The sequence below is a fragment of the Natator depressus genome, chromosome 8 (genome assembly GCF_965152275.1).
Source record: "Natator depressus isolate rNatDep1 chromosome 8, rNatDep2.hap1, whole genome shotgun sequence".
Lineage (NCBI taxonomy): Eukaryota > Metazoa > Chordata > Testudines > Cheloniidae > Natator > Natator depressus.
In genome coordinates this window covers 91250395-91277319 of record NC_134241.1, presented here as the reverse complement: position 1 = coordinate 91277319, position 26925 = coordinate 91250395, and the positions used below count along the sequence as shown (strand labels likewise).

The following is a 26925-nucleotide window of genomic DNA, read 5'->3' as shown; positions in this document are numbered from 1 at the left end:
TTGAAATAGAGCGTGTCTTTTAGAAAAAAATCCAATCTTGATTTAAAAATTTCCGGTGAAGGAGAATCCACCATGACTAAGGCTATGTTTTAGTCACGGATATTTTTAGTAAAAGTCATGGACAGGTCACGGGCAGTAAACAAAAATTCACGGCCCGTGACCTGGGGTCCATGACTTTTACTAAAAATACCTGTGACTTAAACTTGGGCGGGTACCGTGGGCAGTCTGGGAGCGGAAGTGGTCCAGGGGCACCCCGGGTGCTGGGGCAGGTGACCCAGGACCCCCACTGGTGCGGGGGGAGGATACTGTGGGGGAGGAACTGGCAAGGGCTCCCTAACTGGCTCAGTGTCCCTGCAGCTTCTAGGCAGCAGAGGGGGACAAGCATCAGCTGCCGCAGCTCCCATTGGCCAGGAACCGCAGCCAATGGGAACTGCGGGGGTGGGGCCGGCAGGCAGCATGCTGCGCAGAGCCCTCCACAGCCCCTCCACCGCTTGGGAGCTGCAGGGCCATGCCAGTGGAAGCCCCCCACCCCGAGGTAAGCGCCCCCCCTGCCCCTAGCTTGAACCCCCTCTCACACACCCAAACTGCTGCTGCTGGCCCAAGGGCTGCCCGAGCCGGAATCCGTGACAGACTCTCAGCCTACCATGACCCTTGGCAAGTTGTTCCAATGGTTAATTACCCTCACAGTTAAAAATTGTGCCTTATTTCTAGTCTGAGTTTGTCTAGCATCAGCTTCAAGCCATTGGATCTTGTTATACCTTTTGTCTGCTAGGCTGAAGATCTTTTTATTATAAAACTTATGTTTGCCATGTTGGTTTTGGTAGACTGTCTGAACAAAGAGAAGGTTGTGGGAAGATTTGATCACAAAGCAGATTGACCTCCTTAGAGTTTTTCACTGTAAGACGTGTTTTATAATGTCTTCTGTCTGCCAATCCCCTTCAACAATGTGTTTGTGTGATATAATTGTAATTATTTAAGATTACAATTTTTTAAACGTTTACGTTTTATTTACTTGAATCCTTGCTTTCAGGAGTGGTAAATTCAGGTTAGGATCGATAAGTCTTGAAAAACTAGTGAAAATTATGACAAAAAGCACAGCAATTGTGGGGTGTGTAGTTTTTACATTTTTTATTTTGTGTTTGAGTGACAGGCTTTAATCATTCTAAGGAATTCCCTATACCAGAATAAACCTCATAATGTGATTTCAGATTCTGAATTTGTACTCACGGAATTACCTCTGGATTTTAATTCCCTTTGGGATTGGGAAGATTTTCTTTCTGTGGAAGTGGCAAGTAGTTCTGTCCCCAGATCCTATTAATTGCAGAATCTGGGAAGACCGATACTGCCTATAAATCACCCTGGCAAATTATATAATTGACTACTGTTTTTTTTCTTAAGTTAATCACATTAGCCTTGCTATTTTGAAGCTGAAAGTCATGCCAGTTGAGGCTACAATTCTTCCTAGTAAACAGTGAAGGCCAAAGTTATTAGTGTTCTCATAAAAAGAGAGGCACTCAAAATTTAGATGGAAATCTTATGAATTGGCTTCATTTGCACTGTTTTTTTGGTAGGGGGAGCAGGTTAGTTTTTTTCAATTTTTTTGTTTTTGTTCTAACAATTTCAGAGGGAATTATTTCAAATGTAGGAAAATATTACAATACGTACTGTGTATTTTAAAATAAACCTATTTTAAATTTCTAAATGTTCTAATGGTCTAAATTGAGACGTAAAGTTAATGAATGAAAAATATTTGGAGTCTGCTTTTGTAATCATGTTTTCTTTGTTTCCTTCTTTCTGCTTCCTTCTTTGAATTGTCTCAGCCTTTCCACTTTTGCTGCCAAATGATTCTATAGCAAGAACTATACTATAAAATCCAGGATGTCAGAGTGATACAAAGAATATGAATAAAATTATCTAAATGCACAGAGACTATTACTTTTACCATGTGTATTTTACTGAACAATTCAGAAGTGTATCTGAAAAGTGAAACTTTTTAAAAAAACTATTTGTAAAAGTTGGAGCTCCCAATTGTTTATGCACCGAGAGTTATATTTTTAATTTTCTGGACAATGTCTAAATTCGTTTTTAATTCTCTTACCTTTATAGTCCAGCAAGCTGAAGCAGAAGTTAGAAGCACATATGTAAGTAAAGCTAACTGATATTTATATACAGCCAAAAAAGAAACAGACCTCTAATTTAAGTTTTTGATATAAGCAGTAAATACATATAAGCACTATTAAAGGTCAACCTTATTTCCAAAGATGGGAAATTCAGTTAAAACTGCCGCTCTATCCTTCAGTCACCTCATCAGGGCTCCCAGGTGTCACACACATTGCGTGATAGTCACAGCTCAGTCTGGTTGAGCTGCAGAAACTCTGCCTTTTGGTCCCCAGGGCCATTGCTGCAATGTTGAGTAGTCAGCCAGGCAGGCATCTTTTCTCTCCTTCCTCACCTTGCTGGATTTCAGTCAGGAAGGAGTTCCCAGGATGGGCGGTGGTTCTCATCCCCGCAAACAGAGGCCACAAGGCTCTCTCTAACTTCCTTCTCCCTCCTGTGTTCCTGCAGCCAACTGCACCGAGTTTGCCCCACTTCCTGAACAGCAGCCTTCTGTGCCCCAATACCCTGCGAGCCCCCTACTCCTTAGAAACCCCAGCACTCACCTATGCCAGCCAAAGCTTCCAGGTTTTGCATAGCTCGATGTCCTACCTCTACCATTGCTTGGGGCAGCGTGTGTTGACCACAAGCTCAAGGTTATGATTATATGCAAATTAGCTCACTAACTTTGCAAACAGTATCTGCACAAAACTTGGCAGCTGTGCTTCATAGTCATATGAGCCTTGTTTTTGCAAGTCACTCTTCTGAGATCCCTTGAAAACAGTGTTTTAGACAAACAGGGTGAATATACATATTCTCCTCCTCCAAGTGTTGTCCATATTGATCCCCCACTTTTGCAACACGCATATGTAAGTTTCAACTTTCCGAAAAGCAGCATCTGGGGCTGAACATATCCTCACTAAGAGATCTGAAGGCTTAGTGCTCTACCCCTTTGTTTAAGCTTGCACCGAACTTCCCTGCCTTCCCAGCACCACAGGCTCTTTAACTATTGTGATTGTTGTCCTTTGAGTGATTGTGCATGTATACAGTCCATTGTAGGTCCATTTGTGCCCAATGCATTTGAGTCTGAGACTCTTGCTGGCAGTGCTAGGTAGTGCATGCACCCCTGCCATCCTTGCACACAGAGCTGAGGGCAAAAGGGGCATGACCACTACCTCTGCCTCAGTTCTTTCTTACCACTCACGGCAAGAGTTATAGCTTCCCATTGCTCTTAAGCTTCAGTTTGTTCAACTAACTTTACTAAAAAAAACCTTTGTGTACACAGTGTTTAGAGATTTTAGCATTAATTACTATTAGAGCATAGTATTAGTTATGAGAGTAGTTTAGTAACTTATTCATTGGTGCTGGGTGTCTTTCATCATGCGGAGATCCCCAGGGTTTAAACTGTGTTACTTGCAGGGCCATGATCCCTGTAAATGATAGCGGCACAAGTTGCCTAATTCGTTTAGGCCAGGGACATGTTAAGGACAGATGTTCCGTTTATACCTCCTTTCCTGTGAGGACAAAGAAGCAAAGGGACTTCTGCCTTAAGGGACATTTATTTGAAAAGTGTCCTCCTTCAGCGCCTGACCGCAGCCATGAGAAGACGGAGAGTTCTTTAGTGCCTTTCTGGCTGCTTCAGTCTCAAAGCCAAAATCAGGAGAAAAGTGATGTTCTGCTCCTGTGGCCTTCTCAAAGCCTTCAAAACAGTCTTCATTTTCTGAGGTGGACACAGTCCAGGTTGCATTCTTCATCCCAAAAGTGGGACAGATCTGCTAAAAATTCCTCCAGTATGGGAGTCAAGGTCTGGCCGTAAACACCAACATTCACCAGTACTGTCTGAGGCAGCGCCATCAAGTCCAGCTCCAGCCGGGCCATCGAGACTGGTGGTTTCACCTTCTCTGTCAGCGATATCTACAGCACTGGTACTATTGATTTCAGTGCCACTTGTGTTATCTGAGGAGTACTTATCTCCAATATGTGTACTGTCTGTGTCCCTGCAGCAAAAGACCTCATGTGCCTCCCTGTTCTTGACTCTCATTTTCCTCACCATCTGGTACTGATTACAGTAGCTTCAACTACATTGGCATGAACAGCACAATTTATTTTCAGTGTACATCATTCTGCATTCCATGGCCACCTGTCCTGGCCCTAGTGGCTCCCTTGAACTGCTCCCAGAGCTTCCAGATCACCATCTGCTATGCAGTCTAGGAGCAAGTGACCTTTTCCAGTGCCTTGTCTATCAGGGAACATCTTCTAGTTCGTCAGCCATATCCAATTTTGGAATTGGCAGAGGAAGAGAAATCTAGGGATGAACCCACACATCTTTCTTTTCGCATTCTTCTTTCCCTGATGAGTGCATAACTCTTGAGTCATCTTCACCATTGTCTGGACACTTCAAAGTCTTTCAAGACCTCACAAGGTGTACAGTTGTTAGGAGTTGTCAAAGTTGTGCATGAGAATCCGCACAAGTTTTTAGGTATTTTACAAGCTCCAGCCCTGGGAAGGGTTGTCCTTCCCATTAATGAAGCCCTATTCGATCCTGCTGAAACCCTTTGGCAAACCCCAGCTACTGTTCCTCCCACTGCCAAACACATGGACAGGGGTTGTCAAGTTCCCCAGCAGGAATTTGATTCCCCCCCAACCCATTCTGTGCCAGACTCACGGCAGTAATCAAAGAAGACCTACCCCAAAGGACAAAGAATGTAAGCGGCTTATACCGCCACAAACCTTCAAATAAGTGTGCCAAATTCTCAAACATTGTTGTTCAGATATGTGTGTTATTTGGTTAGTATTTGCAAAATTTGCAAATTGCCTGAAGAATACGAGGTCCAGTTTCTGGCAGTAATCTCAGAAGCCTCTATCTCCAAGTGACCACTGATGCATCAAACACCACTTCGTACTCAATGGCTGCAGCCAGTTCAATGAGGCAGTCTTGGTTACAGGCCTTGGAGAGCTGTATAACACAATCAAAGACCTTCCATTTGATTATTTGAAATTGTTTTCTTGAATGACTGGTAATGCCATGTACACCTTAGAGACTCCCAAGCGACTCTCTCTTCTCTAGGAGTTTATATTCCAGCAACAAAAAGAAAACAGATCAAACCTCCGACACACTATCGATCTTCATTCTACCTGCTCAGACTTCAGGATGCTTCAGAGAGGAGATCTAAACCACCTAGTTGTTGGACATCAGCTTCGTCACCAGCAGGCTCTTCTTACCAGACTTCCACATTGAAACAGTCATTTTGATATTTTGATCAAGGACAGCACACCAACCACATCTCCACTCCTAGAGCCAAAACCTCCTTTTGGAAAGTGCCTCCATCTCTCTTTTGCAAGGCATGGTCTGAGATCACATAAGACAAGTGAGAGCTCAGCACTGTGAATGAGGGATATGTTATCCATTTTACTTCCCTTCCCTCAACTATCTTTCCCCATCCCTTCTCAGGAACCCATCTCACAAAGCGGTTTTACTTCAGGAAGTAGTTTCTTTTTGGAATTGGAAGCAATAGAGGGAAGTTCCTTATCAACACAAACGGAAAGGTGTCTGTTCCTGTTACATCCTGATTTCCAAAAATTGAGGTGGTCTAAGGCCCATTTTGGATTTGAGAAAACAGAACAAGTTAATCAAGAAAATGAAATTCAGGAGGGTCACCCTCACATCTGTTATCCCTTCCCTAGTGATTGGTATGCTGCTCAGATGTGGCAACACATCTGGACCACAGAGAGTGTCATCAGTTTTTGTAGTTGGGAACAGGCACTGCCAGGACACTACCCTCTGGCTTGCCCTCTACCCCAACAGGGTTTACCAAATGGTAGCAGCCAGTCTTTGTCATTCCGGAGTTCAAATATTTCTCTGCCTGGATCATTGGTTAATCCAAGAACGTCAAAGGGATGTGTCTGGAACAGTATTGTTATAGAATACACCCCTGCACTCACACCTTACACACTTTTCTAGTAATCTTTGTACAAGGTGTGCCTTGTAAAGTATCAATTGAAAATTCATAATTTGTTGCTCAGTATTGTCCTGATAAAATGTGTGGCAACACAGTTCCCCTCTGTGTTGTTAAAAATACGTGTTCAGATTCATGTAGCATCAAACTGGTCAAACAGACCTGTCTTAAACAAAGGAGTGTACGTTTGCCTTAATTTGCTTCTAAGCAGTAAACAGAATCATCAAGCTGGAAGGGAAATGAAGGAAGCTCAGATAGGTGAAGAACAACAGCAGGGATCATCCTTCCACACGGACTTTGTCTCTCAGTTCTCAGCTGGATATGTTTTTCAAGAGAGGGACTGGAACTATAAAAAGCAGGGGCAAAGACGCCAAGCACCCGCCCCTCCCCCACCTTATTCTCCACATTTTAGAAGACAAAAGGAAGCAGCTATAGGACTCTGCGGGAGGAGGAGAAACCTTTGCTAGATCATAGCAGAGTTGAAAGTTTGCTCTGTAATCCGCTGGAGCGTGTGGTAAGACAGTTTGCTTTGCAACTAAGATTCTTAAGTAGATATCTTTATTTTTCTTCTAAGCTTTTCTGGCTCATTACTTATACCCACTTAAAATCTCTCTCTTTGTAATTAATAAATGTGTTTTACGGTTTTATCTAATCCAGTGTGTTTAAGTTGAAGTGTCTGGGTAACTAATTAAGGTAATAAAATGACATATTATTCCCTGAAAGGAATAATGGACTTAATATATTTGTACTGTCTAGGAGAGAGCTGCACTCCAATCTGCAATCTCTCCACCTCATAACCTGGATGATCTCTGGCTAAGTAATGCTGAAAAAGCCTGTTCTCTGGAGGTTCAGGCCATTTTGGTAAGCAGCAGAACGAACTCTGTTAGAGCCACTACTGCAGTGAAGTGAAGAGATTTTCAACCTAGGCCAGATCTCATCAGTTATCACTGAGTCGCACAGAGATCAGACATACAAAGGTTTGCCTATTTCACCTGAAATCTTCTGGTCTCTCCATCAGTTCAGTGAGAGTCTGTTTAGCAGCTATATCTGCATTACATACGCTGGTGGAAGGATTTTCTCTCTTCATATACTTTGGTAACCAGGTTTTTAAAAGGACTTACTCATGTTTGCCCTCCTGTCTGCTCCATACCAGCATGAGACCAGAAATTGATGGTCACACTTTATTGGGTTCCCCCTTCGAACCATTGTCAACAGCTTCTTTACCATTGCTATTAATGAAAACAGCATTTTTGGTAGCAATTACTCCCACAAGGAGGGTATCAGAGCTTCAGGAGCTTCTTATATGATATTCCACAAAGACAAGGTCTCAGGACACACCCTAATCTTATTCTTAAAGTTGTCTTGGCATTCTACCTCAACCAGATCATATATCTCCTAGTATTATTTCTGAAGCCCCACTTTTACAAGACTGAGGAAAAGCTTCATGTTCTTGACATTTGAAGGGCTGTATCCTTTTATCTGGGTCACACTTTGAGATCATCTCCCACACTTTTTGTAGCTTATGTTAGAAGGATGAAAGGTCAGCCTGTTACAGCTGAGCATATATCCCAGTACGTTAAGCCTTTTTGAGCAACGTACCATTAGTGGACATTTTGTGAAGCAGAAACAACTTTATATACCTTCTCCAGACACTGTGCAATTATGCAAGCTTCTCAAACGGATGCAAACTTTGAACTGCTTGAAGAAAGACTGCAGCACTGACTTGCTGAAGTCCCACCACATTCAAGCAAACTATTGCTATTTGCTATTTCCACCCAAGGTGGAATGTATATATGTGCACAATCACTTGAAGGAGAAAAAAATGGTTACTTACCTATCTAGTAACTCTTGTTCTTTCACGTGTTATGAACATATACGGTCCATGACCCCCATGCTTTCCATGCTTCTTCTGATGTTCATTACATGTCACAGAATTCACACACTGCTTGCAGCGCCTCCTGCTGGCCATCTTGGGAATTAGCTGTGCCAGCTTGCACTGTCCCTCCGGTGGCATCTTCTCCCGTCTTGTCTCACTCTGCTGCTGCACTTATTCCCAGATCTGCAGCCTCCTCTTTGTGGCTTGGCCCTCCAGCCAGACCACTAAGGTCCTCCCCTTCCGGGGAACTCAGTCTTTCCAGACCTACTATCTGGCTGGCATCTCCAAGGCGTTTGCCACTTCCCAGTGGTGGCTGGTAGGGGAACCCAGGTCTGCCCTCTACACTGGGTTCCAGCCCAGGGACCCTATAACAAGCAGCCTTGGTCCCTGTCCCTGGGCTTCCTCCTACATATCTAGCTTCCTCCGTCTCTGGGTTTGCCAGTCTCCAACTTCCTCCATTCCAGTGAGCAACTGCAGATTACTTCCCTGCTGCCTTTCCCAGCAGCAGCTGCCCCCGTCTACGGGCAGCTACCTGGCTTTATATAGCCTCTTCCCCCATTCCTACACAGGTGAGCCTATCCTTAATAGCTGCCTCCAGCCTAACGCTCCCCTGCTTACAGACCAATTACCTGATTGGGCCCACCTAGCCTAATTCAGCTCGTGCTGCGCTGGTGTGGGGAGCACACCCCATCACACCATGGCAGTACGCCCCTTTTATATCCTCTGCTTCGGGCATGAGGATGACAGGGTTGCATGCGCTGCCTGCTGTTACTGCTAGCAAAAAGTCTCTAACTTGAGTGCATTGGGCACAAGCGCCTACAGTGGAATGTATATGTTCACAGTGCATTTCAAAGTACAACAGGTGCTGTACAGGTAAGTGTCCTTTTTTCTAGGACAAAAAGAAAAGGAGGACTTGTGGCACCTTAGAGACTAACACGTTTATTTGAGCATAAGCTTCCGTGAGTCTTTTTTAGTTAGTCTTTGTTTTTGTTAGTCTCTAAGGTGCCACAAGTACTCCTTTACTTTTTGCGAATACAGACTAACACGGCTGCTACTCTGAAACTTTTCTAGGACAGTTTTTCTTTTATAACCATTACTTTTTTTTTTTTTTTTTGTCACTGCCACAGCCCCCTCAGCTTCCTGAAAGAATTCCTTTCAACCTATGTAGTCCCTGTCCAGGGGAGGGTAGTGTGCTCTTGTTTAAGTTTGGAGTTAAATATGCCTTTTTCCAAGTCTCTCAGCTTAGAGGTGGTGCCTTTTTTCACTTTTTTTTTTAATACTTTTTTTAAAAAATTTCAGTTGAGAGAATAGGTTGGTGTTTCAACAACAACAACAAATCTTTTACCCGTATCATTTTTCAATATATTTATCATCACACTGAAGAATGTTCACACAAGTTTTCAGTTACTAGAGTGTGAAATGCTAGCATTAGCCTAACCTCTGGATTAAATCTCTGAATCCATAGGGAAAAACTGAATGAAGTCCATGATGAGTTACAGAAAAAAGAGGCACTTTTTGCAGAGCTCCAGCCAGATGCAAATCAGACCTGTAAGTATCTTCATGAGGTTACATAATATTTGCTCCTGAAAGTATCTCTGTAGTCATAAGTGCCTCCATGCACGAGGTGCCATTTTTATACGAGTTTAACTTGGAAAATTAAGGTAAACTTGAAACAGAAAAAGAGGTGTGTGTGTGTATTTGTCCATTACAATGGGACTTCAGTCTTGGTTGGGACCTTTAGTGCTAATGAAATATAAATAATTTCTTGTAAATAACTTCTCACCTGCTCTATCATTTGTCTCTCTCTAAATTATACTGAAATTTAATTCGGCCTAGAACTCTTCAGGGGCCTAATGCATTACATCCTAAACACAATGCTCCTGGGGGAATTCTGTGCCAAAAAAATAAAAATTCTCTGCAGACTATTTTAAAATTCTGCAGATTTTATTTGTTAAAATAACACTACATAATCATGCCAGTTTCAATTATTTTGGTAATTTATTTCAAAGTGCCTATCAGCAAATATGTCTGTAACAATACAGACACACATAAAATTTCCCCCAGGAGTGAAGAGTTAAAGAAACCTCCTGTGACAATACAGTTCTTGCTTCTATGTCCCTATCTCCCCCAGAGCCCACCACTCACACACCCTTTTCCCCCAGAGCCAAGTTGTGCGCCCCCCCCCCCCCGGGTCAATACACCCAAACCCCCTAACTCCCAGAGCGCAGCCTAAACACCAACACTCTCTTCTCCTCTCAGAGCCCAGTTGCAGGCCCCCACCCGGCCCAAATACCCACACCACCTCCCCCCCAGAGCCCAGACACCCATCGCCCTACCCCTTAGAGCCCCGGGATCCAGAGGGAGAAAGAGCCTGATGCTCTTTCCCAGGCTTGCACAGAGTTTCCTGCGTGCCACCCTCTCCTTCCCTCAGGGCATGTGGGGAACTGCAGCTGTGGGGGATCCCTCTAGCTCTCTCCCCCTCCCTCCAGCAGTGTCCTCAATGTGTGAGCTGGGCTCTGCCAGGTTCAGCAGCCCCTAGTGGCAACCAGCAGCACTGCAGCCCATTTCTGTGGGAGAAAGAAAATTCTGCGCGAAAAAACATTAATTTCCGCAAAATTCTGCATTGCACAGTGGTGCAGAATTCCCCCAGGAGTCATACAAGCAGAATATTGATGAAGCTTTAAAAATACCTAGTCTCTGTCATTTTGGTGTTTTTTTTTAAATTTTTTTTTTCTAAATAGCTCAAAAGATTGATGAGCTGGAGGCAGCTTTGCGTAAAAAAGATGAAGACATGAAAGCAATGGAAGAAAGATATAAAATGTACCTGGAGAAAGCAAGAAATGTGAGTGGTATATTTCAATATAAATAAAGTCTATCATCTCTCCCCTCCCCATCAGCCCACATCTATGAATCAGTGATGCTGACAGGCTTCTCAAATATCCTGTATTAAAAGTGGTTTATCTTACATTTTTAGGCCAGATTCCTTGGTTACTGTAACTTGCATGCAGCATAGTGTAGAATATAACTCCAAATATGAAGAGCTGTTATTGACACTTCCATACTAATTGGCATCTTCTGTCATATTTGTGTCCTTCATTTGGATTTCACTGTTGCATGTTTTATTTCCAGCTGAGATGTGAGGTTGCTGAAGATGAAACATCAAGCATAATATATTCATTTTCTTTATACAGGTGATAAAAACCTTAGACCCCAAGCTAAATCCAGCATCAGCAGAAATTATGTTGCTGAGAAAGCAGCTAATAGAGAGAGACAAAAAAATTGAAGCACTGGAGGTAAAACTTCTCTTCTTGTTTTTTCTTTTTAAAATCCTTTGTATATCCTAAGTGGAGATCTCACTTGTGTGTGAGACACTGCAAAGTGTCTCTTTGATTCAGTTGCTTTTCTGTTACTCAAACTGCTCAACCTATCAAGCACAGAGATTTGACCTTGATTTGCTGACATTCTATCCTGAGGTGAATCTGTCAAGACTGTTCACATATATACATATTATAAAAGGTGTTTATTTTTAAGGTTACGTTTTTTATTCCTTATGAAAAGTAATGTGTATGAATTTAAAACTTCTCAGAGGGATTTAAACTAAACTGTAGTTTAATTATAGTGCTACCAGTGCACTATGGTAAATGGTAATCTGTATAATACCATGCACTGTCGAACAAAACGTATGACTTCTTAAGTATAATTTAGTCTGTTACATGTCATCAGTTATGTATTTTGCTATAGTTATTAAAATAATATTAGAGACACTAAAACATTACATGGGTAATACTAAAAATGCTGTTCCTAGCGATAGCTACTTGGGTAAATATAAAATTTCTAAACACAGTTTTTAAATCTTTAAGTTTCTGATCCTGCATTTGTTGTGCACTCAATATTCCCATTGACTTTTCTGTGTACTGACAGTAGACTAGGACCCTAGATTATTAAATCAGTGGGGATAATTGCTCATTTATGGCTGCTAATGCAGTGGAATTATGACTTTCTGAAATATTTGCACTGAACATGCTCTTGATTATATTTCCACAAAAAGGTTTCCTGTTTTCAGTGATGCATCATTTAAAAATTTTATCGGTCTGCCTTGGTAAGGGTGTTTCCTTTTCTTGCAACAGTCTATTATAATAAACAATTTCATCACTTTGATAGTCACCTTTGAAAATATATATATAATTGTTTACGCTGTTTTAGTTGTGGTATTTGTATATTGCGCTACTGTTTGTGTTTATCTCAGTCAAGTCCTCTAAGGAGAGTGGACTCTGATAAAGTTTTATATAATTAGCTACACTTTTCAGAACTTTTGGGTAGTTAAGAGTCCCTTGTCTATTTCTAAATCTGTTTAATCTTTCTCTCTAGAGTGAATGTAAGATTGCCAAGTTGCGTGATTATGAAGAAAAGCTAATTGTATCTGCATGGTATAACAAGGTGGGTCAAAACAATCCACTTGTCTGTCAGTATGGTAACTTAAAAGTCAGAAGTACCCAGGATGAGCTTATAAACAATTTGAAGCTATCATTTTCTTGCTGTCTTGATCTGTTCCATACTTACATCCTGTTTCATTGACTACTACTGTGGTGATTTTGAGACCTGGCTTACCTTTTTAGGTGTGTTACAAATTTGATTACCTATGGGAGGAAAAACCCAATTCTGTACAGTTATCTTTGTGCAGACATCAAGGATGGAGGCTAAAACAGGCTTAGCCTCTTCCTAAACCAATAACCTATATGATAGGCGGGGCTATTAGCACCACCTAGTATTAAGGTTGCCTGACACTTCCCATTAGAAACTCGTATTTTCAGTTTCTTAACAAGCTTTTTTTGTTATCTGCCAAACTTTATCATTTGGGACTCAAATTCTGCATGCCGAGTGACTGCCTCACGTGGAATTTTTTTTGGAAAGTTTTTTCAACCAAAACAATTCAGATATTTGTAAGAACAAAGTTAGGGAAAAATATTTTGCTTCAGTCTTCGCTAAAAGGGTTAATGGTATCCAAATACTCAACACAAACAATATTAACAAGGGGAAAGGGAATGCAAGCCAAAATAGGGAAACCGGTTAAAGACTATTTAGATCAGTATTCAAGTCGGCTGGACCTGATTAAATTAATCCTAGAGTACTTAAGGAACTAGCTGAATCAATCTCTGAAGCGTTAGCAATTCTCTTTGCAAATTCATGCAGAACAAGTGAGATTTGGAGAGGACTGGAGAAGGGCAAACATAGTAGCTATTTTTAAAAAGGGGAACAAAGGCGACCCAGGAAATTATAGACCAGTCACTGTAAGTTGATATCTGGAAAGATCTTGGAACAAATTATTATGCAATCATTTTGTAAGCACTTAGAGGAAAATAGGATTATAAAGAATAGCCAGCATGACTTTGTCAAGAACAAATCATGCCTCGCCTACCGAATTTCCTTCTTTGGCAAGGTTACTGGCTTTGTTGATGGGGGGAGAAACAGAGGATGTGCTGTATCTTGATTTTTTAGCAAGGCTTTTGTCACAGTCCCATTTGATCTTCTCATAAGCCAACTAGGGAATATGGTGTAGATGCATTACTGTAAGGTTGCACAAGTGGTTGAGAGACCGTACTCAAAGTGGTTATCAATGATTTGCTGTCAAACTGAGAGGGTGCATCTAGTGGGGTTCCACAGGGATCAGTCCTGGCTCTGGTACTAGTCAGTATTTTCATTAAGGACTTGGATAATTGAGTGGAGAGTATGCTGATAAAATCTGCAGATGACACCAAACTGCGAGGGATTGCAAGCACTTAGGAGGACAGGATTAGAATTCAAAACCACCTTGACAAATTCAAGAATTGGTCTGAAATTTACAAGATTAAATTCAGTAAAGACAAGTGCAAAGAACTACACTTCAGGAGGAAAAATCAAATGCACAACTACAAAATGCAGAATAACTTGCTAGGCAGTAGAACTACTGAAAAATATGAGTGTTACAGTGGATCGCAAATTGAATAGGAGTCAACAGTGCAATGCAGTTGCAAAATATCAATCTGAAGTGCTAATAACATTCTGAAGTGTATTAACCAGAGTGTCATATGTAAGACGTTGGAGATAATTGTTCCTTTCTATTTGGCACTGGTAAGGCCACAGCAGTAATACTGTGTCCAGTTCTGGGCACCACACTTCAGGCAAGATGTGGACAAATTGGAGAGAGTCCACAGGAGAGCAATAAAAGATGATAAAAAGTTTAGAAAACCTGATCTGTGAAGAAAGGTTAAAAAAGCTGGGCATGTTAGTCTTGAGAAAAGATGACTGAAGGAGGACCTGATAAGTCTTCAGATATGTTTAGGGCTGTTGTAAAGAGGATGGCGATCAGTTGTTTTCCATGTCCACTGAAGGCAGGACAAGAAGTAGTGGGCTTATAGAATAGAATATCAGGGTTGGAAGGGACCTCAGGAGGTCATCTAGTCCAACCCCCTGCTCAAAGCAGGACCAATCCCCAATTAAATCATCCCAGCCAGGGCTTTTTCAAGCCTGACCTTAAAAACTTCTAAGGAAGGAGATTCTACCACCTCCCTAGGTAACGCGTTCCAGTGTTTCACCACCCTCCTAGTGAAAAAGTTTTTCCTAATATCCAACCTAAATGGCTTAATCTGCAGCAAGGGAGATTTAGGTTAGATATTAGGAAAAAAAACTATCTAACTGTAAGGGTAGTTACACACTGGAGTAGGCTTCCAAAGGAGGTTGTGGAATCCCCATCACTGGAGGTTTTTAAGAACAGGTTGAACAAACACCAGCGAGGGATGGTCTAGGTATTGTCGGTCCTGCCTCAGCGCAGGGGGCTCAACTTGATAATTAACTTCTCAAGGTCCTTTCCAGCCCTACATTTCTATTATTCTGTTTTGCAATGTTTACCCCCCAAAAAAAAAATCTGACTTTTTCCTCTCAGAAGCTCTAGTACGCCCATACTTTGGAGTAGGATCTTGAACTTTGGCACAGGGCTGGCCTTTGCGTTAGGGAATATGCCTTTTGCTGTTTCCGTGAAAATGCACTCAAATTTGGTTAAGTTATAAGCCTTTGAAATGTTTCAATTCCCACGTACTCATAGAGAAGCTAAAATCTCTGAACTCTAAAGATTCTGTCCTCATTGAGCATGCTCAAGACCCTCACAGTTCTTCCATGTGGCTAGGGAAAGGAAAGGAGTAGATTGGGACAAGAAGACTGGGAGTGGTGAGGGGAAAGAAATTTGACTGAAAGCCAGGGATGGGGGAGGGAGTGGGAAAAGGGACTGGGACATGCAATTCAAAACTTCTGCTGCTTTTGATGACGTGAAAAAGATATCTCATTCACTTATTTTATTTCTTCCCAGAGCCTGGCATTCCAGAAGCTCGGTATGGAATCCAGACTGGTGGCTAGCAGTGCCTGCAAAGACCCTGAGTCGTGCCCTCCTGGACGCTCTTTCCTAGCACAGCAACGATATGTCACCAACGCCAGGCGGAATCTCTCTATTACAGTACCTAATGTAACATCGGATTAAACCACAAAGGAAATGTTTACACTAAAGTGTCCTTAAAATATTTTGTGGCTTCCATTGTAACTACCTGGCCAAGGAAGAGGTTGTGATGCTAGGCTTCAGCTATTTTAACATCAACACTGATTGAATACACAATGGTAAATTAATTTGGTGAATGGTTTCTAAAAATCATCAGCACACGTAGTCTACTAAAGACTGTTGCACCCAGCAACCTTTTCTAAAAAGCAGCACTTAGATGGAAGTAGATTTGAATAACTGAAGTATGTGTTTACAAGCACAGCTTTAAAGATTTATATTTGTTTTCGTAATATATTGTACATAAATACAAAAAATTGACAATATATATTATATTTAATATTTTTAGTCTGGAATTGACTGTTTTTTTTAACAGAACAATTTTATGGAAAACATCAGAAAATTGATAACACTAGGTATATTTACTGGGTTCTTTATAACATAAAGACAAATCAGTCCTTTGGCTAGAAGAGTCAATAGTTTTAAAATGAGGCATTTGTGAATCGAGAGAATTTTGGCATTCCAAAACTGTTTAGTGACTTCAGGACTTAACTTTTAAGACAGAAGATATATCACTATCTCAATCAAGAGGCAGAAAGTTTCAGTCTACTTAAAATGGTAACTACTTAATTTGTTTGTTTAAATTTGTGTGTATACTTCTTAAGGAAAACCTGTCTTTAAGGTGCTGAATTCACTAAAGCCAAAAAGTCTGTCGGTTTGAATTTAATGTAGTAGTCAATAATGTTTTTAAAAAAAACCCTTTTAAAATATAGTTGTATTATATAATTTTTATTACAGTCTTTGGGAGAAGGGAAATCCCTAATATTTATTCAGTTCACTTAGACAGCTTTGCGCATAGAAATCACTCTTTCTCATTCCTCAGGTTTTTATATATTTTCTTTAATTACTGTGAACTAATCACATCAAGCAGACAGGCTAGTGGAGATATCATTGTGCATGGTTAGTAACGATTGTTTGGCATGGAAAAGATAAAGGTACAAGACATCCGGTATTCCAGACCTCGGAAGATGAACATAGCTAGATGGATTGGTGTGAAATTTATTAATTGTAATTTGGGATGTTGCAGATTAAGTACTATATGTATTTTATGACTTCTAAACGAAACTTTGTACTTTTGGATAATTTAAGCATTATATCCAGATGTCTAGACACTCTTTCCTTAAACCCGTTTATTAGATCATTTTAACAGTAGCTTTAATAAAAATTTGTTTCACACCTAACTATACAACACTTCAGTTGACATTTGTTTACAAAAATGGCTATTTTCACATCAAAAAGCACGTTTAAAAAAGACTTGAATTTTCCATGATCTTTATAAACTGACTAGACCAGTTTTGTCACATCAATAGTAAAATAACACAAGGAATAAAATCTCAGCAGATTTAAAAGAAACCTAATCTAGCAAACTAAGGTAAAGATGTGAGGCTATCATACCTATCTGTAGCCCAGTATAGTAAACACAATCACGTGCTTGGATTAAAAGAATGCGTGTATCTTTTCAATATTAAAGCCATATTTATTTGAAAGCTGGACTCAGTTTTGCTTGCAAAGTTCAAAAATAGGTCTTTTTGAGTTTGTAATGAAATATGAATTTTGAGTAGCTTTGCATTTCATTAGATACTTCACAAGCCCTCTAAAAAAGGTTTATCTTTTGATCTCTTGCTGCCCGAAGGTCCTGATAGTTCTGGAACTTGACCTCCTGCATGATTCCACAGGAAAAGTCTGTCCACTTGTTGAGTTTGTTTCTTTAAAAAGTGTTTTGCTCTCTTTACAGTATTATAAATATCGGCATTCAATTTGATTTCCTCCTAAAATGTTTATCAATAGAGAAAGCTGAAATCTAACCATATACTACACTTATTTGTAATAAATATTCTAAATGAATTATTATTTTGTCTTTCAAGTTCTGTCCTGCAGAATTCTGTGCTTCTGTTGATGTCTCTTACTGATGCATTGATATTGCTGGATTGTGTTTTCGTATGTTTCTAAGCTTTGATTGCCTACTAATATTAAAAGTGGGTGGGTGGGTGGGGAGACAACTTTTGCAGATGTCTTAGCATGACTCTTATGTTTAAAAAGTTTAGTATTTCAGTATGTTCTTTGTCAAATGTGGAACAGAACAATCACGAATAGCACTGAATAGGTGTTTTTCCCTCTAAATGCGATTTCACAAACACGGTAAGTCTTGAGCTTCCTTTTGAAAGCACTCATCTAGAATGTAATCCTAATGGATTCCATCATGTGCATCACATTAGTGGTGCAGTGTCAATATCAGAAATCAGGTGCTAGTAGGAATAGAACCCTTTCACCAACCCTTCTCAAAACTGCAGACACCAGTTCCAAAGAACCTGAATAAGGAATATGATCCCTTTTACTTCGCTGAGGCTATGTCAGCCAAGCAGCAGTAAACATTTTAGTGGTTACTCAAGGACAACTTGGATTTTCAGGGAAGATTATCTGTATGAGGGATTTATGGGATGGCCATCACTATGTATTTAGCTGTCAGCTGAAATTTTACTTACAATTATTGGAACTGGTAAAGCAGTATGTCACTTCTTTAGCATCTATTCAGGGCTAGTCAGAAGTTATAGAAGAACTATTTTCACAGGTCTGGTTAAATTTGGACCTCTACCTGCGAGTGAGGAATTGATCAACAGACCTCAGTATTGGATCACGAGCCATTAATGTACTATTCATTTCCTCTTGTTTTAAGGTGGTATAATAAAAGATGCAGTAGGATTAACCTTTATATTGAGCATGTTTTGAGCATCTTTATTGATGGCACGCTCTTTAGAAAAGTGGTGAATTATTTAGCTACAAATTAGTGAGCTATGTACAATTGGTATTGTGTCACAGATTTACTTAGTGTGGACAATTGGGGTGATCCAGAGACTAGGGCTATTTGCCATCTTGTGATAAATCTAATTTATATTGTGTCCAGATGTCACAGCTGTAAATGCACACAGATTATTAAGTGAGATAATTGACTCCTGCTGTATTTCTCCAGTACAGCTAATAAAGTTGGAAAGAAGTAACTTTCTAATAAAGCTGGTAATATAGATCCAATGACGAAAGAAAAAATGCCCTTTGCACCCTACATTGTAAATTACTAGATCATTGTTTCATGGATGGTTTTGGGGATAGAGAGTCTACCTCGTGTGAGACCATTTAATTTAATTTAATTTAATTTGTAATAAGATATTTGTATGGGATTAACTCTGCCCCTTTGGTTGAAATATGGTTTTTCTGGTGGTTTCCATTAATAATCCTAATTTTGGATTGGTAGATTTCTGTCATTCCTAGGTGTATCCGGCAGCTTTAACACACCTGTATTTTAAGAGATTAAGATACATTCAGTGAAATTAATGAAAATTTCACCCAATATTTTTCTTAACAAGAAATATGCAAAAGTATTCTGTTTTCTATTGTAAGCATTTACTTTGTGACAACTAGTAAAAGCAATACTAATGTTTTAAGCAGTCATAGATTAGGAATTTTTAAAAAAAAAACAAACCAAATGCTACTTAGTTAATGGTGAATGATAAAGTAACTTTCCCAAATCTTTTACTTTTCTTTCCACTTGTCTGACCAGGTTTGAGGTTTCTGTATCAATGTCTAAATCTTCTGTTTTTAAAACAAATGTAAAAACTGTGTTATCACATAGAACTGGGGAAAAAATTGCACTAATTTTTAAACTCTGGTTTTATTCTTTCTCTGGAAAATATTCTTATATTCACATAAAGATTTTTAAAATGAATTCAGTGGTCTCTTTATTTTAAGTACTGCATTTAGTAGTCCTTATACTGTAAACTCTTTGTGATAGGAGCCAAGTCTATCCCTTAATTTGTACAGTGTCCTGATCAGCACCTTTGAGTTCTGTCATAATTACTGTGCTTAAAATGTTTGTAGTTTACAAGCTATAGATTTGTTTAAATCAACCTCGAGCTCCTCGCTCTTGCCATCAAAGTCCTGCATAACTTAATTCCTCCTACCTTTCTGCTCTTGTTTCCATTCAAGCTACATTACTAACTTTTCTTCAAGTGATTGTCCATTTGTATTCCACTTTTAGCAGTGCACATGCACCTCATGCACGTGAGATTGGATTATATTGTCCATTGGGGACTGCACCTACACCCCACATGCCCTCTGGTGTTTTGTAGCCAAGGATATAAAGGACAGAGTGGCCACAACTGCCCATCATTTCCTTCTTGCCTCCCGGTGGCAGTGAGACAGAACCCTTTCAGCATCCACGTCTTTCTGCAAGTGTTCTCTTAGTTCTGAGTTTAGCATTCCTTAGTATGGTATTCCTTGTTTCTTTGTGTGTTGGCAAATTAAAAATAAAAAGACAAGATCACCAGCTTCAGGAGTGCATGGGTATTGGACCCTCCCAGTCCCCAAAACAGGGCGATTTAAATCCTGTGGATTTAGACTCTATGTCCCTCCTGCAAGGCAGCTGTTCATATTAATGATGGAGACTCAAAATGCTGCTTCTGCCTCAGTAAAGTATATATAGCCACTTAAGTGCTCAGTTTATTGCCTTTTTTTAAAAAGGACACAAAATGTGAGGGAATCCTTCCAAAAAACCGCTTTTCCTTGTGGAAAGATCTGTGAGTGCATCTTCTGTGCCAGATGAAGAGGAAACTGGACCAGATTGTCTGCTACTGCTCCTGTTAGCCCCAGGACCACCCCAAGCTCCAGACTTTACATGTTGATTATGAAATTGTCAAGAGCCCCCAAACCTTTCTCAATGCAATCTTCTGAGGAGAGAGGGAGGGGAGAGCACTGCTCAGAGTGATAAAAAATGAAGGTTTTAGAGTAGCAGCCATGTTAGTCTGTATTCGCAAAAAGAAAGAGTACTTGTGGCACCTTAGAGACTAACCAATTTATTTTGAGCATAAGCTTTCGTGAGCTACAGCTCACTTCATCAGATGCATGCAGTGGAAAATACAGTGGGGAGATTTATATACACAGAGAACATGAAACAATGGGTGTTACCATACACACTGTAACGAGAGTGATCACTTAAGGTGAGCTATTACTAGCAGGAGAGCGGGGTGGTGTGGGGGGGAACCTTTTGTAGTGATAATCAAGGTGGGCCATTTCCAGCAGTTGACAAGAACGTCTGAGGAACAGTGGGGTGGGGGTGGGGAATAAACATGGGGAAATAGTTTTACTTTGTGTAATGACCTATCCACTCCCAGTGTCTATTCAAGCTTAAGTTAATTGTATCCAGTTTGCAAATTAATTCCAATTCAGCAGTCTCTCGTTGGAGTCTGTTTCTGAAGTTTTTTTGTTGAAGAATTGCAACTTTTAGGTCTGTAATCGAGTGACCAGAGAGATTGAAGTGTTCTCCAACTGGTTTTTGAATGTTTGATTTGTGTCTATTTATTCTTTTACGTAGAGACTGTCCAGTTTGACCAATGTACATGGCAGAGGGGCATTGCTGGCACATGATGGCATATATCACATTGGTAGATGTGCAGATTAGCGAGTCTCTGATGGTGTCTGATGTGATTAGGCCCTATGATGGTGTCTCCTGAATAGATATTTGCACACATTTGGCAACGGACACTATGGCGCTAATAAGCGATGGTCACATAAACACCACCCTATACCAGAAACATACTGACAGCTATTCCTACCTACACGCCTCCAGCTTTCATCCAGACCATACCCCACGATCCATTGTCTACAGCCAAGCTCTACGATACAACCACATTTGCTCCAACCCCTCAGACAGAGACAAACAAGATCTCTATCAAACATTCTTACAACTGCAATACCCACCTGCTGAAGTGACGAAACAGATTGACAGAGCCAGAAGCGTACCCAGAAGTCACCTATTACAGGACAGGCCCAACAAAGAAAATAACAGAACGCCACTAGCCGTCACCTTCAGCCCCCAACTAAAACTTCTCCAACGCATCATCAAGGATCTACAGCCTATCCTGAAGGACGACCCGTCACTCTCACAGATCTTGGGAGACAGGCCAGTCCTTGCTTACAGACAGCCCCCAAACCTGAAGCAAATACACACCAGCAACCACACGCCACACAACAGAACCACTAACCCAGGAACCTATCCTTGCAACAAAGCCCGTTGCCAACCGTGTCCACATATCTATTCAGGGGACACCATCATAGGGCCTAATCACATCAGCCACACTATCAGAGGCTCGTTCACCTGCACGTCCACCAATGTGATATATGCCATCATGTGCCAGCAATGCCCCTCTGCCATGTACATTGATCAGACTGGACAGTTTCTACCTAAAAGAATAAATGGACACAAATCAGACATCAAGAATTCTCCCATTGGCATGAAAAAAACCCACCCCTGCAGAAGGTCTCACACCGACATAGCGCTGTGCACACTAGCGCTTCTGGTGGTGTAATTTGTTGCTCAGGGAGGGTGGAATATTCACACCCCTGAGTGACATAAGTTTTGCTGACGCAAGTGGTAGTGTAGACATAGACCTAGTGCCTAAGAAAGGAGAGATTGAAGCCTTCATGGCAGGACCCTGCCCCCTATATCCAGCATTTTATAAGGACAAGGTGACATTAAGACCTCACTCAAAATTCTTACCTAAAGCTGTCTCTGGATTTCACCTGAATCAAGTGATCGTCCTGCCAATTTTTTTTCCCAAGCCTTATACTAGCCAAGGGGAAGCCAAACTCCAAACCTTGGATGTTATCAGGACTCTCGCCCACTATTTGTCTTGAATAAGACCATTCAGAAATTCTCCTAGACTATTTCTGGCCTCTGCTGCCAGAATGAAAAGTCAGCCTGTATCCTCTCAAAGACTGTCGAAATGGGTTTCAGACTGCAGGAGAACTTGCATACAAGAGCATAGATGGACCCACATACACACATTAAGGCCTATCCCACCAGAGCTCAAGCGGCCTCGACAGCTTATCTAAGGGGCATTCCAGTGTCAGAGATTTGTAGAGCAGCTGTCTGGACTTCAGTTCACGCCTTCACTCAACGTGACTCCGTGATGGGGGGACTTCAGGTCCAATGTGCGCTTTTGGCAGTTATTTTACAGTTATTGTTTCAAAAGACTTAGAGTAACCACCTCCAGGACCTGAAATCACTGCTTGTGGGTCTCCAGGAGTAGAATACATGTGGACAGTTGCTCAAAAAAGAGAGAATAGTTACTTGCTCTGCCGTAACTGTTGTTCATTGAGATGTGTTGTCCACATGTATTCCACAACCCACCTTCCTTCCCCTCAGCTATGGCACCCTATATCATCCAACACTGTCTAGCAATTGCAGCTGCTTTGCCCTTTATGCGCTTGGCTGTGGAACACAGAGGGCAGGCAGGGCACAAGTGCAGCCCTAAGGGATACTGCTTTTCAAAAGAACTTGATTTCGTGTATGGGATGCATACACACCACCAGAAGTGGAACATACATGGACAACATATCTCAAAGAACCACAGTTACTAGAGTAAGTAACTGTTCTTCCCCATCATGTATTTCACCCACTCTAATTTCTTGGCTTCTTCCCTGCAGCCCCTTTTTTGGGTAGAGCCTGCTGATATTGACCACTTTTCCTCCAAGGGGTAATGTGTACCAGTGGTAACTGCTGAATAGTCATAGCTGTGGTTTCTGTTCTCCATTCTGACAGCTGACTCTGTTTGACCTAGGCAAGGGATTCAACTCTGTGTCTGTGTCCTCTGTGAAATGGGAATAAGGATCTTTATCCACCCTTTGCAAAGCACTGAGATCGTGGGATAAAAAACATTTTCAGTGTTAGGTGGTATTACTTATTCAAATCCCTCTTTAAAACACATTTCTTTTAAAAGATGGCTGAAATTTAGTCCTCTCAATGAACACTGTTAACAGAAAAGATGATGCAAACAAATAAGCTGAACAGAAAGGATGGACCTGAGAAGAGTGTGCATGATGGCTCAATGTCTTGCTTGTTTTTGTTGCATCCTAACCCTTGTATACATTAAAGAAAACTAAAAGAGCTGGACTGGTATACTGAGCAGCAATCGATGACTCCCTCCCTAACTACACAGTGACTGTATACAGATCAGTGAGCAGTAGCCACTGGACCTATCCAGGATTCCAGTATGTTTTTTGTGTGGTTCAGCCATCTTTGCTTTAAAACGGAAATAGCTGCTGTTAAAATTTATACCCCTGATATGATTTCAAACAACCTAAATCAGCCAAATCACCAGGATCCTGGAAAGCACCTCCTTAAGGATTCTCTCCCTACTAAAGTGCAACTTTCTAGTCCCCAAACATTTCAGGGTTAGACCAAAAAATCATTTCCACACCTTGCCCTCACTCTCACATCCACAGCATTGTGGGGAGGAGGGACCCACCCTGTACACAAAATAAAGTGAAAACATTCGCACTTTGACTGAGAGCGGGCCCAGAAAATTGCAGCCTCAAAAATGAAAGAGTCCGAAAGTTATGCCGCTGAGAAATGGGTTTAATGATGGAAGTTCTGAGGTAGTCTTAAGTATAGCTGTTGATAGCATGCCAGCTATTATATACAGTAGTGTAACAAATGCTAAATACATACGTATAATGTGTTTGACCGGAATTAAGTTAGCTGCTTTTAAAATACTGGGCTAAAACACAACAGCTATTTACCATATACGTGACCCCAAAAAAGTTTTAAAAAAATAAACTACATTAGGCCTGTTTAATGCAGGGGTATTTGAGAGAGGCAGAATGCAGCTACCTAAAAACAACTGGTCAGGAGAGTGGGGCTAGCCCACCTACCTGCTACCAACTAAAACGCTTTCATGTACCTTCTCTATATCTTTACACAGTAACAAAGTGTTTGGGCTTTAGTGTGCCTGTTACTGACACCTACCTAGGGTGAGGGCTCCATCTGGGGGTGTAGACTCCGAGGTGGGGCCAGAAATGAGGGGTTCAGGCTCCAAGAGGGTGTTCAGGGCTGGGGTGTGGGGTCTGAGAGGGAGTTAGGGCACAAGAGGCAGGACATGGGGGAGGGGTTTCAGGGTGCTCCCTGCCTACCCTGGCTCCGCACTGCTCCCAGAAGCAGCTGGCATGTCCAGGCTGTAGGCTGAGCCACAGCCAGGCGACTCTACATGGTGCATGCTGCCCGTGCCCACTGGTGCCGCCCTAGCAGCTCCTGTTGGCTGTGGTTCCCGGCCAATGGGTGCTGCGGAGCCGGCACAGGGGATGAGGGGGCAGCACGCTGAGCTTCCCTGATCACCCTGTGCTTAGGGACTGGACATGCTGGCTGCTTCCAGTGAGCTGTGCAGAGCAGGGCAGGAAGGGAGCCTGCCTTGGTCCCGCTGTGCCGCCAACCGGACTTCTAACAGCAGTCAGCGGTGCTGACCGGAGCTGCCAGGGTCCCTTTTTGGCTGCGTGTTCTGGTCGAAAACTGGCTGCCAGCCAACCCTAGCTAGGGGCTGCAGCTCAGGGTGCAGGAAGCGGGTAGCTAGAGCCTGTGTGCGGGGAGTGGTGTAGCTCAGCATACAAAGAGGGATGTAGTTTAGGGTGCAGGCGGGTGTAGCTAGGGGCTATGTGCAGAGAGAGGGGCAGCACAGGGTGCTGGCAGGTGATAGCTGGGGCTGCGTGCTGGGAGTGGTGTATCTCAGGGTGAAGGTGAGGGGGTAACAAGGATCTGTGCACCAGGAAGGGTGAAGCTCAGGGTGCAGAGAGGGGTGTAGCGCAGGTTGCAGGCAGAGGGGTAGCTAAGGGCTGTGTGCAGGCAGGGTGTCGCTCACGGTGTAGGTAGGGGCTGTGTGCTTGGAGGGGTGGAGCTAGGGTGTACGAAGGAGCTGTGGCCAAGGGGCCAGGGGTGCTGCTGTTGCAGGGCCGGCCGGGCACTCAGTCCATAGTTGGCACAGTGGAGGCAACTTCACTGGACAGGTGCTGGGGCAAGGGGTGCATTCTGCCTGCCTGATTACATGATGGGCAGGGGGTGAGGGGACACCCTGACCTCAGTCTCCACTCGGCTTTGCACAGCACTTCAGGAGGCAGGGTCCCACTCCCAATCAACTTGGTGGGGAGGCAGAGCGGCACCATCCCTGTCCTGGGGCAACCTTCACCCAAATGTGGTATGAAACACAACCTCCCAGCACACCCCCCTTAGCTATCCCTGCCTGCCTGCACACCCCTCCCGGCACACACCCTGAGCTGCCGCCCCGTCTACACATAGCCCCTAGCTACTCCCTGCCTGCACACAGCCCCTAGCTACCCCTTTCTCTACACCCCTCTCTGCACCCTGAGCTACATCCCTCCCAGCACACAACCCGTAGCTACTACCTGCCAGTATCTGAGCTACATCCCTCCCTGTACACAGCCGCTGGCTACGGCATGCCTTGGCCCTGAACGGTCCCTGCGCCCCCTGCCCACAGCCCCTAGCTACCCCGCACCCTGGGCAGTTTTCAAATTCTTTGAGCTGAGCCCTCCCCCGCTTTGTGTTACAGTTTTTGGTCTCCCCCCCTCCACCCCGCATTAGCTGCAAGAAACCTACAGTTTGCAGGTGCCTAAGTAGCCCCTGGAATCATGGTGTATGACACAGGCTGCTTAGTGTGAGGGCACGCTCGCTATGGCTGTCTAGCAATCTGGGGCAGCAATGCAGCTAGTGGGGAGAGGCTGAGAATAGCGTTCCGGTTTCTATTTGCCTCAGCTAGGCAATAGGAGCACTGTAGAGGCAGTCCCTGGCGCGGGAGCAGAGTGCCTTGGCAAGCGCTTGAGTGGCAGCCTCCAGCTGCCATAAAACATGAACTGCGTCCAAAGCTCAAGGGGCAGGTCATTGAAAGGTAGCAGCAAATGGCTCATTGCACATGCTGGAGTATGGCTGCCATGTGACACCATTCCACCTCCCAGTCTGTGAAGCGCTCGCAATATGTTGCAAGGGGTGTGTATGAGAGAGAGAGAGAGAGAGAATGGGTGTCATCTGCTTTTTGTCTTGCTCAATCCCCGCAAACCAAGCCCAACAACCTAAGGGTAACTTATACAGACTCAGCCTTTTCTGTAGAGCCCCTGTTTGAAAGGGGTTTCGGGGGCTGAAGCTCCATTATCATGGTTCTGGGAAGCCAGTGAAGAGCAGCAAGGGGCCAGAAGAGGACACGGAACCACAGGCTTTTAGCAGCTCCCGAAGAGGCTCTACAGGTTCTAGAAGCATAATAACCCTCCTGCCCCATATTTCAAGCAGCCACCCAGCCACTGTTGGAGCATGCTAGTCACTCAGTTGATCATGTCTGGAGGCTGCAGGGCTAGCCCCCTGCCAGCAGGACTGAATCATAGAAATGTACAGCTGGAATCATCGAGTCCAGCCCCCTGCACTCTGGCAGCACCAAGTATATCTAGACCATCCCTGACAGGTGTTTGTTTGTCCAACCTGTTCTTAAATACCTCCAGTGATGGGAATCCACAGTCTCTTTTTGACGTATATTCCACCTCTTAACTGCCCTTATAGTTAGACAGGTTTTTTTCCTAATATCTAACCTAAAGCTCCC

The 26925-nt window shown here is 42.6% G+C and overlaps 1 protein-coding gene across 3 annotated transcripts in view; it reads left to right on the top strand.

The window, feature by feature from the left end:
* HOOK1 (hook microtubule tethering protein 1) overlaps window positions 1-17381 on the top strand; it is a 65759-nt gene extending 48378 nt beyond the window's left edge. Inside the window, exons 17-22 of one of the 3 annotated variants that reach the window (XM_074961644.1) lie at window positions 2107-2141; window positions 9392-9474; window positions 10668-10768; window positions 11118-11219; window positions 12295-12363; window positions 15266-17381. In XM_074961644.1, the coding sequence (XP_074817745.1) occupies window positions 2107-2141; window positions 9392-9474; window positions 10668-10768; window positions 11118-11219; window positions 12295-12363; window positions 15266-15433 (558 nt within the window). In that variant the 3' untranslated portion in view covers window positions 15434-17381. The remainder of the gene's footprint in view (window positions 1-2106; window positions 2142-9391; window positions 9475-10667; window positions 10769-11117; window positions 11220-12294; window positions 12364-15265) is intronic. The other 2 variants (XM_074961642.1, XM_074961643.1) reach the window with 2 other exon arrangements.
* The last annotated feature ends 9544 nt before the right edge of the window (window positions 17382-26925 follow it).